Here is a 14,257-nt window from a genome sequence, read left to right on the forward strand (position 1 = left end):
CTTTTTAGTGGCTATCAATAGTGGAATTGCTGTTCTCTTTTCGTTTGCTTTATATTACTGAAATTTGGGATCGAGAGATAGAGAGAGACGTAGAGAAAATTCTCAATTTTTTTGCAACAACATCCAATCCAAACAAACAATGTCTTTTGAAAACCCAAATTCGAATTCAAAGCTTCAAAGCTTTTTAATGGTTGTCAATGGTGGAGGGGTTACCGATTTTTGCTGGTTTTAGAAGAGGAAATAGTGGATGATTGAATAGGAAATCGTGGGGTGTGGTTTGATACATAGGTGAAGGGGTGGGATTTGGAGAGAGAAACTTGGGAGGAGTGGGAATATACGGTAGAGTTAAATTAGGAGACAAATAATACTATTAAAACCCCTAAAATGTACATAAATGATAATTAGGTATATAAAAGGTAATTATATTAAAAGTTAAGCATAGAGAGTAATATAGTTTACTATATGGCATAGGAATGTAAAAATCCCTTTCGTGAAAATAGGACGGGTTAGCCAGTTTTCGGATCGTTAATTGAAAAATAGATAGTATTTATAAAGTTATTGAAAAATAATCACTATTTTGCTGCAACACAAAAAGTTCCAGCATAATATTCTAGAGATTGATGCACCTGTCACACCTCCTTTTGCGCGCCCGGCCCCGAAGGGTTAAATGCGCGGGTGGAGTTTTTCCAATTTAAGTGACAATATTCGAAATGGGATTATTTATTTAATTCAGAGTCGCCACTTGGGAAAAGTTTGGTTTTTGGTGTCCCAAGCCACCGGTTTATCTTGAATCCCAAATCGAGGAAAATATTCGACTTTTCAAATGAAGTCTGCGAACCAGAAATTCTAAGTAAGGAATTCTGTTGACCCGAGGGAAGGTGTTAGGCACCCTCGAATCCCGTGGTTCTAGCACGGTCGCTTAAATTGTTATAATGACTAAATATCTGATTTAAATACATGTTGTGACTTATGTGCTTTTATTAAGTTTAAACCGCTTTTATTATTATCATTTATTTTTATAGAATTGCAACGTCGTGAAAATGCATCTTGAACCACGTCACAATCAATGCACCCGTAGTTGTTAACACATTTCGACTCCGTTGAGATTTGGATTCGGGTCACATCAATGTGCACCCAAGTTTACGAGTGTAATTCATTAAGGGCGCCTAAGGGGGTCTAGCGCGTTATTATTTGTAGAAGGCCATGAAATTTATTAAATGGCCTATCCTGAATTCTAGATAATTATCATGGTTATTTATTGAGGGCCCCGCGATTTACATCTCATTTGGCGAGGCTCGTCTCATTATTTTAGAAGGAACATCCTAAAGCGACTACATTTCTAATGTGTTTATCTCTTGAAAATAGAAGAAAAGATGCGTGCTATTTTAACTATGTGTTTGGCCAAATCCAGATTTTAGCTAATCGCCCGATTAATTATTTACGGAATGAAGAAACATTGTACCTCATGAAAACATGCTTTGAACTTGATAAGAGAAATGTATATGAGATTGGTGAAATGCTACGACTGTTACAAGAGCTCCCTAACTTCAACTTATTCAGACAAGATTAATTAAAATTGCTTATTAGGAAAATGCGACTAATGACATTTGAAACTCATCCTATAAACTGCTTCATGAAAACTGAAACTCAAGAGTTTGAAACTGTATTGTCTTTAGCTAGATCTAAACAATTATTTGTCCTTACATATTCGAAACATGCTGAAAGAGCGAGTTTGAGTTAGCAATTGTATTAAATGGCTGCATATTTCACGGATTGTATTTACATCTTGTGTACTCCTAAACGAATAAAATGTCACAGTTTCCAATTGGCACAAGCTTTAATTAAGTACAACCTTACTAATCTGTCTCCATTAGGCTAACAGACCAAGAAACTGCATATCTTAACAACATTGAAAAAAAAATTCGTAAGCAATACAACAGGTGATTATAACTCCTTCAGATCTTTTGATTCATGCTTTCATTGTTACATCAAATGCGAGTCTTAGTATGTACCTGGATATTGGATACAACAGAAGAAGCGAGGGGTCAGTAGGGCAATAGAAGCGATACCAAACAGCAGCAGTAACGGCAGGTACCAATAGAACAGAAATCCCTGTGCAAGAGGCCAATAAGCCAATGGAGAAAAGGCAGAATGAGACAAATTCCCAATAGTATGGAGTCGGAGAATCAGGCAATCCAATTCCAGGAGAAGCAAACCACACAAATCCAAACAATAGACTTAACTGACACTTGAAGGAAAACAGGACTAACTTGGACAGTTTGAACAAAATGAGAATCGAACAAACAGTAAGAAAAAGACAATTCCTGATTTTGTGATATCCCTTTCCCTATCTCCTCTCTTTTCAAGTTCTAATGTCAGTCCTCAATTTGAAGTCTATTTGGGTTATCAAAGAGAAATCTTTTCTAGTTTCTGTTTTCAGAATTTGAAACTCTCAGATGTTCCCTCTCAGTGTCTCTCTCTATTTCTGTATGCTTTTTTCTGTGTATCTCTTATCAGCTCTCTCTTTCAAAGCTCCTCACAGTGTCTGTATTTTTCTTTCTCTATTTTTTCAGATCCTTTTTATCTCTGTATGTCCTCCCTTTTATAAGCCTTCATATTATCCCTTTTACAGCCTGATAGATTATCACCAATACCCCTCCCATGTGCCTTCCATTTTCAATTCCAACTTTAGCTAATTAAGTATTAAACCCCATCAACATTCCCTGGCAGATTTAACTTTTAAAAGGTTTAATACTTCTTTAAACTAAAGCAAAGTATGGGCAGTAGAATGTATCTGACAACATTTGCTGTCAAACCATTTTTTTTAAAATCAAAAGCCTTTTTATGCAGGGAAACAGGCTGTGCACAAGGCACATGAGGTGCACCAATGCACATGCTGTGCACGAGTGCCCATGCCCTCCAATTCCGCATTTAAACCAAACATCCTCAACAGCTATAAGTAAACAAAACTGGTTCTTAATTGATTCAACAAATGCTTAGCAGAAGTAAGTCGATTTGTTATTGTTCGGACAGTTGAAACTAATTGACGACACATGTCGACTCGACTATATTAGCATTAACATACTCAATCGTAGCCAAAAATCAGACATTTAAACAGTATCGATACATGGTTCGAATTATACTGACTAAGCAGAAATGCACTCGAGGAGTCAACTAGTCAGTACAAATTTGGAATACAACCAATACACATGTCTTATCAGAATAGGAGGGGTTCAAACAAACACAGTGGTTCAGGCAAAGTGGACAAACAGAAGTTGGTAAAATTAAACAAATATGAACAGACTTTTAAAAACAAATCACACGGACTAAAACAAAAATAAAGAAAAGAAAACAAGACTCACCTCAAATCTTTGAAAAATCAAAACCTTGACTCGGATTTGGACAGACCTTTCTTAAGGCTGAATGGACTTTAATCGAAGTGTTTCTCAGATGAGAAACACTTTGATTAAAGTCCATTAGACCTTAATCTCTTTGGTTGAACCGGTATGAACCAGTGACGAAGAACTACAAAAATTTCCAAAACTCAGATCCGGGATTCATACTTCCCTGGTCAGATTCGGACCAAACCAAGTATGGTTTGGTCACGAGAGGGGTCTGGGGAGTGTCTGGTGTGAAGCTGGGGTTAAACTGTGTAGATCGAGTTTTGACTCGAATCTTCAAATGAAGATTCGAGAAGGTGAGGAGGGATTCGAACTACATGGTTAACAGATCCATGTTCAGGATGGCAATGGGGTTCTAGGGTGTTAAGGGGAAGGTCACCGGCGTCCATGCCGCCGGCTTTCATGGCGAAAGTATACAGGGGCAGCTAGGGTTTAGGGGCCTGGTCTGTGGAGACGAAGGATGGGGTATTGGATAGGGGGGCAGGGTAAGGTTATGAACTTATATAGTTAGTGGGTGGACGGATCTCGACCGTTAGATCAATTTAGATCTACGGTCTGGATCTGATGGTTAAGTGGAACGGTGTCGTTTCAAGTGTTGAGGGTTTGGGTTCGGTCCGGGTGTAAACGGGTCGGGTTCCTCAGTGGGTTGTGGGGAAGTGATCTTGGCCGTTGATCAATCTGAGATCAACGGCCCAGATCACACTGGACTAAAACGTCGTCGTTTGGACGTCCTGGGTATCAGGTGGTGTTGGACCGGGCAGGCCTGGGTTTTGGGCTGTTTGTTTGGGCCAATTTTAACAAATTGGCCCAAGTCCGGAAGGGAAGGGACCTTTTCTTATTTTTTTTCTTTTTCTTTTATTATAAAAATACAAAAATAAGTAAAATCAAATTAAAAATAAACACCTAGTACAATTATTTGCACACACATTAAAATAATTCAAAACAGGTAAAATTAAACAAAACAAAATCACGGACAAAGATGCTTGTTTATGCTTTTCTTTTTTTTAACGACCGGATTACGGTTCGAATTACGCCTGACACACATTTTGTATTTTAAATAAATAACTAAGAAAAAATAAAAATGGGCAAAAGTCACAAATAAATCAACAAAGTGCCGCACAGAAATCTGAAAATTGTACAGCAGGGCCAATTATTATTATTTTATTTCTTTTTAGAGCGATTGTCGTGCGAAACAAAAATCACGTGCTCACAGCACCTGTGTATGAACTTCCAGGATATTATGCTACAACTCCAGCACACAGAAAATTTCAGCATAATATACTGGAGATTGGATCAACTGTGTATGAATTTCTAGCATATTATGCGGGAGCTCCATTATATTATGTCGAACACCATTATACTATGCTGGAACTATAGTATATTATACTGAAACTCCAGTATATTATGCTGGAAAGTCACATGTAAAAAAATTCGAACTCCAGTATATTATACTGGAATATTTTTCGGATTTTGAACAGTATTTTCATTCAGATTTATTTTTATATGAAAAGTGGCTAAATTTCGATTAATTTTGAAATTGTGACTATTTTTCAATTACCACCGGTAAATCTGGCTATTTTTGAATTTCACCCTATAATTTTCTTAACGGGTTAATTTGAACACATTAACATCTAAAATTGGGTTTATTTTGATTAAATTTCAATTTGAAGCTCACAATTTGTGGAAGTTTTAAGACCAATATTACTCCCTTTATTCTTAATTGAATATACATGTTTCCTTACTAAATTAATAGCCTGTTTGACCAAGGCTCTTTTTGGCTAAAAATATTTTTTTATTATTAAAGTTGAAGTGTTTGGCTATAGATTTCCTAAGTTGTATAGATGATTGTGGTCTACAAGATATTGGGTTTCATGGTTCAATTTTCAGTTAGAGTGACAATAGGGGGCCTCCTGAAACAATATGGAAAAGGTTGGATAGACTCCTTTTCAATGTAGAATGGTATGATGAGTTTTCAGATACTTTTGTGGAACACCTAGCTAGAATTTGCTCGAACCATACCCCGTTCTATTAAGTAGGAAAAATATGTCTAATGATAGACCCAAATATTTCAAATATTTGGATCTATGGACTGATCATGAAGATTTCCTGCATGTGGTACATGAATCATGGCAAGAACCTATTCAAGGAAATCCATTTTGTGTACTTCACCAAAAGTTGAAAAGAGTGAGCAAGTGACTAAGTTGTTGGTCTAGGCAAGCTTTTGGAAACATTTATGAAAAGCCAAAAAAGTTGGAGAAGCAGATTGCAGACCTAGAGGCAGCTCTAATTTTAAACAACTCACCGGAACACAGGACAAAGTTAAATGAAGCAAAAGCCAAGTACGTCCCTTTCTTGAAGCTACAAGATAAAGTTTTGAGACAGAAGGCCATGTTAAAATGTTTAGAAGAAGGGAATAAAAATACAGCTTATTTTCATATCGTCGTTAAAGGAAGGAGGAGACGACTAAACATTACAAAAATTCAGAAGGTGCAGAGAAAATGAAAGCGATATTGCAGTTGTTGTCATCCACTACTTTTAGAAAATTTTTAATCACAATGAGGCTTCTGGAGACTTGTCTGCATTGGAGTGTATCCTTCCAAAGGTAACAGAAGAGGATAATGAAATGCTAATAGCGATTTCCACAATAGAAGAGATTAAAGAAAATGTTTTCTCTATTAACCCCAATAGTGCATCAGGACTAGATGGAATGAGCGCTTTATTTTATCAGAATAGCTGGCCTATAATTTCTAAAGATATGCATGAAGCTGTTATGGCTTTCTTTGAGGGTGTCACAATGACCAAATTTCTCCCATACCTGTCTAATTATGTTACCAAAAGTAGATTTCCCCCAACATTTATCAAAGCTAAGACATATCGGCATGTGTAATGTTTCAAGTATATTTCCAAGATATTGAACACAAGGTTGGTTCCATGCCTAAGATTATTTCGCCAAACCATTCAGGTTTCATCAGGGGTAGGCCGATTTCACAGAATGTATTGTTAGCACAAAAATTGTTAAATGACATGCACAAAGCAAAAGACAAGGACAATGTCATGATGAAATTTGATATGAGTAAAACATATGACATGGTAGACTGTACATACTATGAAATTGGACATGAGTAAGACATATGACAAGGTAGACCGGATATACCTGGTGCAGTTAATGAGGAAATTGGGGTTCGTAGAGCAATGGGTTAATATGATTGATAAGAGGTGAATTTAACTATAATTAGGCCCTAAATAACCACCTTCTTGTATAGTTTGGATGATAAAAGTGATAACAAAATGCTCTTATTAGTGTTTTTCATGCTTTGTAGGTTATATATGATCAGAGAAGGCTATGGAGTACTTTTGGGATCAAATATGGAGAAAAAGAGGCTGATCGTAAAAATTCCGTCAAGTAAACCACGCGAAACAACTCAAGTCAGAACTGAAAGAGTACTGTCGCGGTTCCACCGCGACCGCGACAGAACCGCGGTAGAAGAGGACTGCAGACAAAGTGAGAATCAGAGAGCAAGTTTGGCCGCGATTTGACCGCGACCGCGGTAGAACCGCGGCGGAGGCAGAGAACTTCAGAGACTAAAGTGCAAAACACGGGATTTGTAGCTCAAAACCCTATATTAAACACTAGGATCCGCCCAAGAGAAGATGTATTGTTTTAGAGAGTATTTTTGGCAAGAAGAACAAGTGTGAGAGATCACCCAAAACATCTTGGTTTCTTCTTCTCTTTATTTTTCTTGCAAGTTTTATGATGAATATTGTTTTAGTTTATTTACCCATAGTTATGAGTAGCTAAATCATTTGTCTAAGGTTTTGATAGAACTTATTGGGGGATGAACTTCTTGTTTATGTGAATACAAATTGTTAGTCTCAATCTTTATTTGTTCAACTTTGGGTATGTTGTAGTTAATTGACAGGATCCTCAATTAGATGTGCCTATTTAGTGTGCATAACTCGGGAGAGAGTGCATATTTAGGTTATTGTTGAATAACACCACTCCTAAAGTATAAGAGGAATCTATAACTGCGGGTTTAAAGGCGGGATTAGGGATAACGAAGCCTTGGGTGCAATCTTAAGTGAACTGTGTTAATTAAAGCTAGCTAGTGTATCTCGGGAGAGTGCAATAGTATATTACTGTGATTACTCGGGAGAGATTTACGGTAAGAAAAGTGTTCATGATTGATAGAGGTGTGTTGGTTAATTTGTATGAAGCATAAACAGAAGGGATTCCATCAATAGGAGAAGTCATTACCTTAGCATTTTCTCATTATTGTTTACAACCTTAGCATCCTTAGTTTACAACTGTTTATTTAATTGCAATTTTAGTTATTGAAGACACCATCAACTGTGATTCAAAAGTTTGGGAAATTGGTTCTCAAGAGTTTAGTGGGTCTAAAGATTGTGATTGATAGGTTAACTCTCTGTGGATTCGACCCTGGGCGTAAAACTCGGGTTATATTTGCAACGTCCGCATTGTTCTTTTTATAAGGCATAGTTGGGCGTGATCAAAATTTGGCGCCATTGCCGGGGACTTAACGGAATTATCAATTACCATTGATAGAAATACAAAATTCTTAGTATAGTCAGTCTTCTCTACACCAAGTTTTGATTAAAAATTTTGACGGTTGTTGACGTAGTTGCACAGGTGTATGCCTAGAAACTCTACGAGGACTGGAGAATTACTTGAAGGACTCTCAGACCCCGAGAAAACATTCCGGATATTGAACCGTGCCAACAAAAGACTTCAACAACCTCATCAAACACACAACCTCGAAATTGACATGGGTGATGTAGACAACGTCAACGGAAACGTCATAGATAGGGCACCTCCTGTGCCTGAGGCTGCACTATATGACTGGGCACAACCCACAGCTGACAATCTAGCCACTGCCATTGTTGTGCCCGCGATACAAGCTGAATCGTTCCAAATCACGAACAACATGCTGCACTTGCTGCAAAACAAGGTACTATTTTCTGGGACACCAGCCGAAGATCCTCAGCAGCACTTGAAGAACTTCCTGTCGATTTGCAAAACTCAAAGGCAACCCAACGCAATCAGGCTGTTATTATTTCCATTCTCGGTGACAGGAGCTGCTCAGGTCTGGCTAAACTCACTCCCCATAAACTCTATAGAAACTTGGGATGAGTTAGTCAAGCAATTTCACATCAAGTTCCACCCGCCCAACAAAACAGCTCAACAAATTAATGAGATCGTGAGCTTTAAACAGAAACCAATGGAGACACTGCATGAGACATGGATCCGGTTTAAAGGAATGTTGGTTATATGTCCACACCATGGTATTCCAGATCAGATGTTGGGACAACGGTTTTACATGGGACTGTCAGATAGCATGAAGAACATTGTAGATACCTCAGCTGGTGGGGCATTTTTGAGCAAAACTTGGAGAGAAGGTCAGAGTTTGCTTGATAAAATGGCTCAGAATTCGGGGTGGACGACGAGGAATGCACCTATCACTCCAGTGGTACACTCAGTGCCTTTTGACCCATCAAATTCCATGGCTGAAAATATGGCGACCCTTTTGACACAGATGAGCATACTCACCAAAAAGGTGGAGGAATCGGGGTAGAAACAACAAGTGCACATTGTAGATACTACCAATGGGGGCTTGTGCACATCTTGCATTAGTCAGCCAATTGGTAATCTGTGGAATGCTGAACATGATCATCATCATTAGCACCCTGAGGACATGAACTATGTGTCAAACTATGGAGGCTAGAGACAGGGCAATCAGAACTGGGGCCAGCAAACTCAGCAGCCATACAGACCCCCTCAGCCACAGTACAATGCTAGAAACATGGGAGGTATGAGACCTCCCAACAATATGACACCTTATCCAAGACCACAGGGGTACAACAATCAGTAACAAGGGTATCTCCCGCCTCAGCAACAACATGGTGGAAGGCAAGAAGATGGGTTCACAAGACTTGAAGCAATGATGCAGCATGTGATTGGGTCCAATGCAAAAATAAATGAAAGAGTAGATGCACATGACGCATCAATCAAAAATATTGAAGTGCAATTGGGCCAAATTTCAATGTCTCTGAACAATCGTCCTCAGGGGACATTACCTGCAGACACCCAGATTAATCCAAAAGATCAGGGCCCAAAGTAGCTGATGGCGGTGATCTCAGTAATGGCAGGGATATAGATGTAGAACAAGAGAGAGCTCGAGAAAATATACAGGCTGAGACATTCATTCCAGTGCCCATTGAGCTGGATGAGTCTACGATACTGACAGAAGTGAAAGTCCAACCTGCTCAGGAAGAAAAGAACATTCAGCAGGAGACCGAGAAAGTAGTTGAGCCAGTTGAAGAGCCAGTAGTTGAAATAGAATCTGATAAAGAGAAGTCCCAAGTGATTGGGAAGAAGAGACCTCCTGCACCCTTTCCACAGAGGCTGGCCAAGCATCAAAAGGAGGAGCAGTATAAAAAGTTCTTTGAAATGCTCAAACAAATCTAGGTAAATATTCCACTGATTGAAGCCTTAAAGGAGATGCATGGGTACGCAAAAATGATGAAGGACTTGATGTCCTAGAAATTTGATTTTCAAGACTTGGCTACGGTTACACTTACTCAAACCTGTAGTGCAGAGGTGACGAGACCTATTGCTGAAAAACTGTCTGACCCAGGTAGCTTTACAATTCCATGCACTATTGGGAATTTCGCCTTTGCTAAGGCACTCTATGATTTAGGGTCCAGCATTAATCTCATGCCCCTGGCTATCTATAAGAGGTTGGTCATTGGAAGAGCTAGACCCACCTCCATGTTGCTACAGCTGGCCGACAGGACTGTGAAGCGTCCATTCGGTATCCTCGATGATGTGCTGATTCAGGTGGGGAAATTTGTGTTCCTTGCAGATTTTGTGATCTTGGATTGCAAAGTGGATGAAGAGATTCCTATAATCTTAGGAAGACCATTCTTGTCCACAGGGAGAGCTCTGATTGACTGTGAGACTGGGGAGCTCAAAATGAGACTTAATGATGAGGAAATAACGTTCAATGTGCAGAAGTCTATGAGGCGACAGAGCGAGTTCGCCAATTGCTCTCTTATTGATGCCGTGGATGTTATTGTAGAGTCTGATGATGAGGTGTTGACAATTGAGGACCCCCTTTCTGCATGTTTGATGAACTTAGATGAAGTTGGTGAGGATTTGGCAGAATGGGTGTTGGCATTGGAAGGAAGAGAGTTCTGGGAGAGAAATAGAGAGTGGGAGCCCTTGCACTTAGAAAAGAGAGAAACTCCGCCAGCCAAGCCATCCATTGAAGAACCACCAAAGCTGGAGTTAAAGCCATTGCCAGCCCACCTCAGTTATGAATTTCTGGGACCTGACTCCATATTACCTGTTATTATCTCATCTAGTTTGTTAGATGTGCAGGTTCAAAAACTTTTACAGGTACTAAAGGAGTACAAAACTGCCATAGGGTGGACCATGGCAGACATCAGGGGGATCAGCCCCGCGTGCATTCATGCACAAGATTCTGCTGGAAGAGGGGCACAAACCTTCCAGGGAACATCAGAGGAGGCTGAACCCCAACATGAAGGAAGTGGTGAAGAAGGAGGTGATAAAGTGGTTGGATGCGGGAATTATTTTCCCAATCTCTGACAGCAGCTGGGTGAGCCCAGTGCAATGTGTTCCTAAAAAGGGTGGCATGACGGTTGTGACAAATGACAACAATGAATTGATCTCAACAAGAACCGTCACAGGCTAGAGAATTTGTATGGACTATCGAAAGTTGAATCTAGCCACCCGGAAAAACCACTTCCCATTTCCCTTCATTGATCAGATGTTGGACAGATTGGCAGGGAGGTCACACTTCTGTTTTCTGGATGGGTACTCAGGGTACAATCAAATCTCCATTGCACCGGAGGACAGAGACAAGACCTCTTTCACATGCCCGTATGGCATTTATGCCTTTAGACGGATGCCCTTTGGCCTATGCAATGCACCTGCCACATTCCAACGGTGCATGATGGCCATATTCACTGACATGGTTGAGGACATAATGGAGGTGTTCATGGATGACTTCTCAGTGGTGGGGAATTCATTTGATGAGTGCCTGATAAATTTGATGCATGTGCTGAAACGGTGCACCGAGACTAACTTGGTTCTGAACTGGGAGAAGTGCCATTTCATGGTACAAGATTGGGGCACCGGGTGTCAAGTAAGGGAATAGAGGTGGATCGCGCGAAAGTTGATGTAATAGCAAAGCTGCCTCTACCAACTTCAGTCAAAACCATCAGAAGCTTCCTTGGACATGTCGGTTTTTACCGGAGGTTCATAAAAGACTTCTCCAAAATTTCCAACCCCCTCTGTAAGTTGTTAGAAAAAGATCACCCGTTTTTGTTTTCTGATGATTGCAGGGTAGCATTTGAGGAGTTAAAAAAGAGACTGGTCACAACACCCATCATTGTCGCCCCCAACTGGGAGCAACCGTTCGAACTAATGTGTGATGCCAGTAACTATGCATTGGGAGCAGTGCTGGGCTAGCGGAAAGACAAACTGATGCACCCAATCTACTATGCTAGTAGAACGCTGAGCGGAGCCCAGTTGAACTACACTGTGACTGAAAAGGAGATGTTAGTTATAATGTTCGCATTTGACAAGTTCCGATCCTACCTGATAGGGTCCAAGGTAATTGTATATACTGACCATGCAGCTCTCAGGTACTTAATATAAAAGAAAGAATCTAAGCCACGCCTGATTCGTTCGGTGTTACTATTGTAAGAGTTCGATCTTGAGATTTGTGACCGTAAGGGCACTGAGAATCAAGTCACTGATCATCTTTCACGACTTGAGGGAGCTGAAAATGTGGTTGAGGTTGAAGAAATACTGGAAACTTTTCCAGACGAGCAGCTGCTCGCCACCACTCATCAGGAAGCTCCATGGTATGCAGACTTTGATAACTACTTGTCCAGTGGTATAGTCCCTCACGACCTTTCATCGGTCCAAAGGAAAAGATTTTTTCGTGAAAGCCGCCAGTATTACTGGGATGAACCTTATCTGCTTAGAATATGCCTTGATAATATGATCCGGAGATGCGTCCCCGAGATAGAGCAATTTTCTGTTTTGCAGACTTGTCACGCATCAGCATATGGTGGACACTTTGGAGGGGTTAGGACAACGGCAAAGGTGCTAGAGGCTGGATTCTTCTGGCCGACAGTGTTTAAAGATGCGCACCTATGGGTGAAGGGCTGCAATGAATGTCAGCGGACCGGGAACATTTTCCGACACCACCAGATGCCCATACACCCAATTCAAGAGGTGGAAGTGTTTGATGTCTGGGGGATTGACTTCATGGGTCCCTTCGTCAGCTCTTATGGCAATAAGTACATTATTGTTGCTGTAGACTATGTGTCCAAATGGGTGGAAGCTGCGGCGTTACCCACCAATGATGCAAAAGTGGTGGTGGGATTTCTAAAGAAGAACATATTCACCCGCTTTGGGACACCACGAGCAATTATCAGTGATGGAGGCACTCATTTCTGCAACAGGGCCTTTGAAAAGTTGCTTGCTAAGTACGATGTGCGCCACAAGGTGGCTACTCCTTACCACCCGCAGACTAGTGGACAGGTTGAAGTGTCCAACAGAGAAATCAAGAGTGTGTTAACCAAAACTGTAAACGCCACAAGAACTGATTGGGCTAGGAAGCTAGATGATGCACTCTGGGCTTACAGAATTGCCTTCAAAACTCCAATTGGTATGTCACCATACAAGTTGGTGTTTGGAAAGGCCTGCCACCGGCCAGTGGAACTTGAACATAAAGCGTGGTGGGCATTGAAACAGCTAAACTTAGACATAGAAGTTGCGGGCACGTCAAGAGTCACTGAATTGCATGAGCTCGAGGAGTTCAGATATCTTGCTTTTGAGAGCACAAAATTGTACAAGGAGAGAATGAAGAGGCTGCACGACCAGAACATTGTTGAGAGAAATTTCAAACCCGGGGACATGGTACTGCTATACAACTCAAGACTACTTCTGTTCCCAGGTAAACTTAAGTCACGATGTTCTGGACCATTTCGAGTAGTTGATGTTTTCCCTTCAGGAGCTGTTGAGATTGCCACAGAGAATGACTCTCGTACATTCAGAGTCAATGGTCAGAGATTGAAGCCATATGTGGGCATGAGCGGAAAAAAAAGATGTGTCTGAGCTGCACCTGACTGACCCACAAAGGTCGAGCGAGCCTTAAATGCGCTCATCCTGCGTCGTGCCGTGACGTTAAATCAGGCGCTGCGTGGGAGGCAACCCACGAAACTGTTGTAAGTGTAACACATTATATAAAAAAAATAAAAAAAAAATAAAAAAAAAATTATCAGACAACTGCCCAGACCGCGGTTCCACCGCGACCGCGGTCAGAGACCCTCTCTGAACTTCATCTACCGCGCTTCTACCACGATCGCGGTCAAACCGCGGTTATACCGCGACCGCGGCAGACCCCGTCGGCCCAGGTATGCGATTTTTTTTTTTTTATTCACCCCCCCTTTTTTTTCTAATTAACCTAATCCTTCACCCACCCCAAAACATTTATTTCCCCTCCCCATTCAGAATCAAAAACAACCCCTCCCAAAAGAAAACCCAAATCCTCTCTTCTCTTTCTCGCTCAAATTCCTCCACACAACCCTCTCACCAACACCCACCCCTTCCAACCTTCATCAAGTAAGTGTTCTGTTTTTTTTATTCTCTTTCCTCTTCTAATTAGTGTAAGCTAGTCTAACATTGCTTAGTTAAACCCTAGGTGGGAATAGTGTAGATTTTTTTTTCAATATTTGTTTCTTCTCTATTTTTATTGTTGTATTTGCTTCTTGTAGATTTGTTTGGTGTTAAAATGGTTGGG

General features: G+C 40.6%; 1 protein-coding gene across 1 annotated transcript; it reads left to right on the forward strand.

Moving 5' to 3' along the window:
• Positions 1 to 9,220: 9,220 nt before the first annotated feature.
• LOC138876032 (uncharacterized) lies at positions 9,221 to 13,572 on the forward strand. The gene is made up of 4 exons (XM_070154918.1): positions 9,221 to 9,227; positions 9,527 to 9,857; positions 10,011 to 10,972; positions 12,152 to 13,572. Exons 1-4 carry the CDS (start codon positions 9,221 to 9,223, stop codon positions 13,570 to 13,572), a joined length of 2,721 nt encoding a protein of 906 aa, XP_070011019.1.
• Positions 13,573 to 14,257: the final 685 nt, after the last annotated feature.

This window comes from Nicotiana sylvestris, chromosome 8 (assembly GCF_000393655.2).
Source record: "Nicotiana sylvestris chromosome 8, ASM39365v2, whole genome shotgun sequence".
Taxonomy (NCBI): Eukaryota; Viridiplantae; Streptophyta; class Magnoliopsida; order Solanales; family Solanaceae; genus Nicotiana; species Nicotiana sylvestris.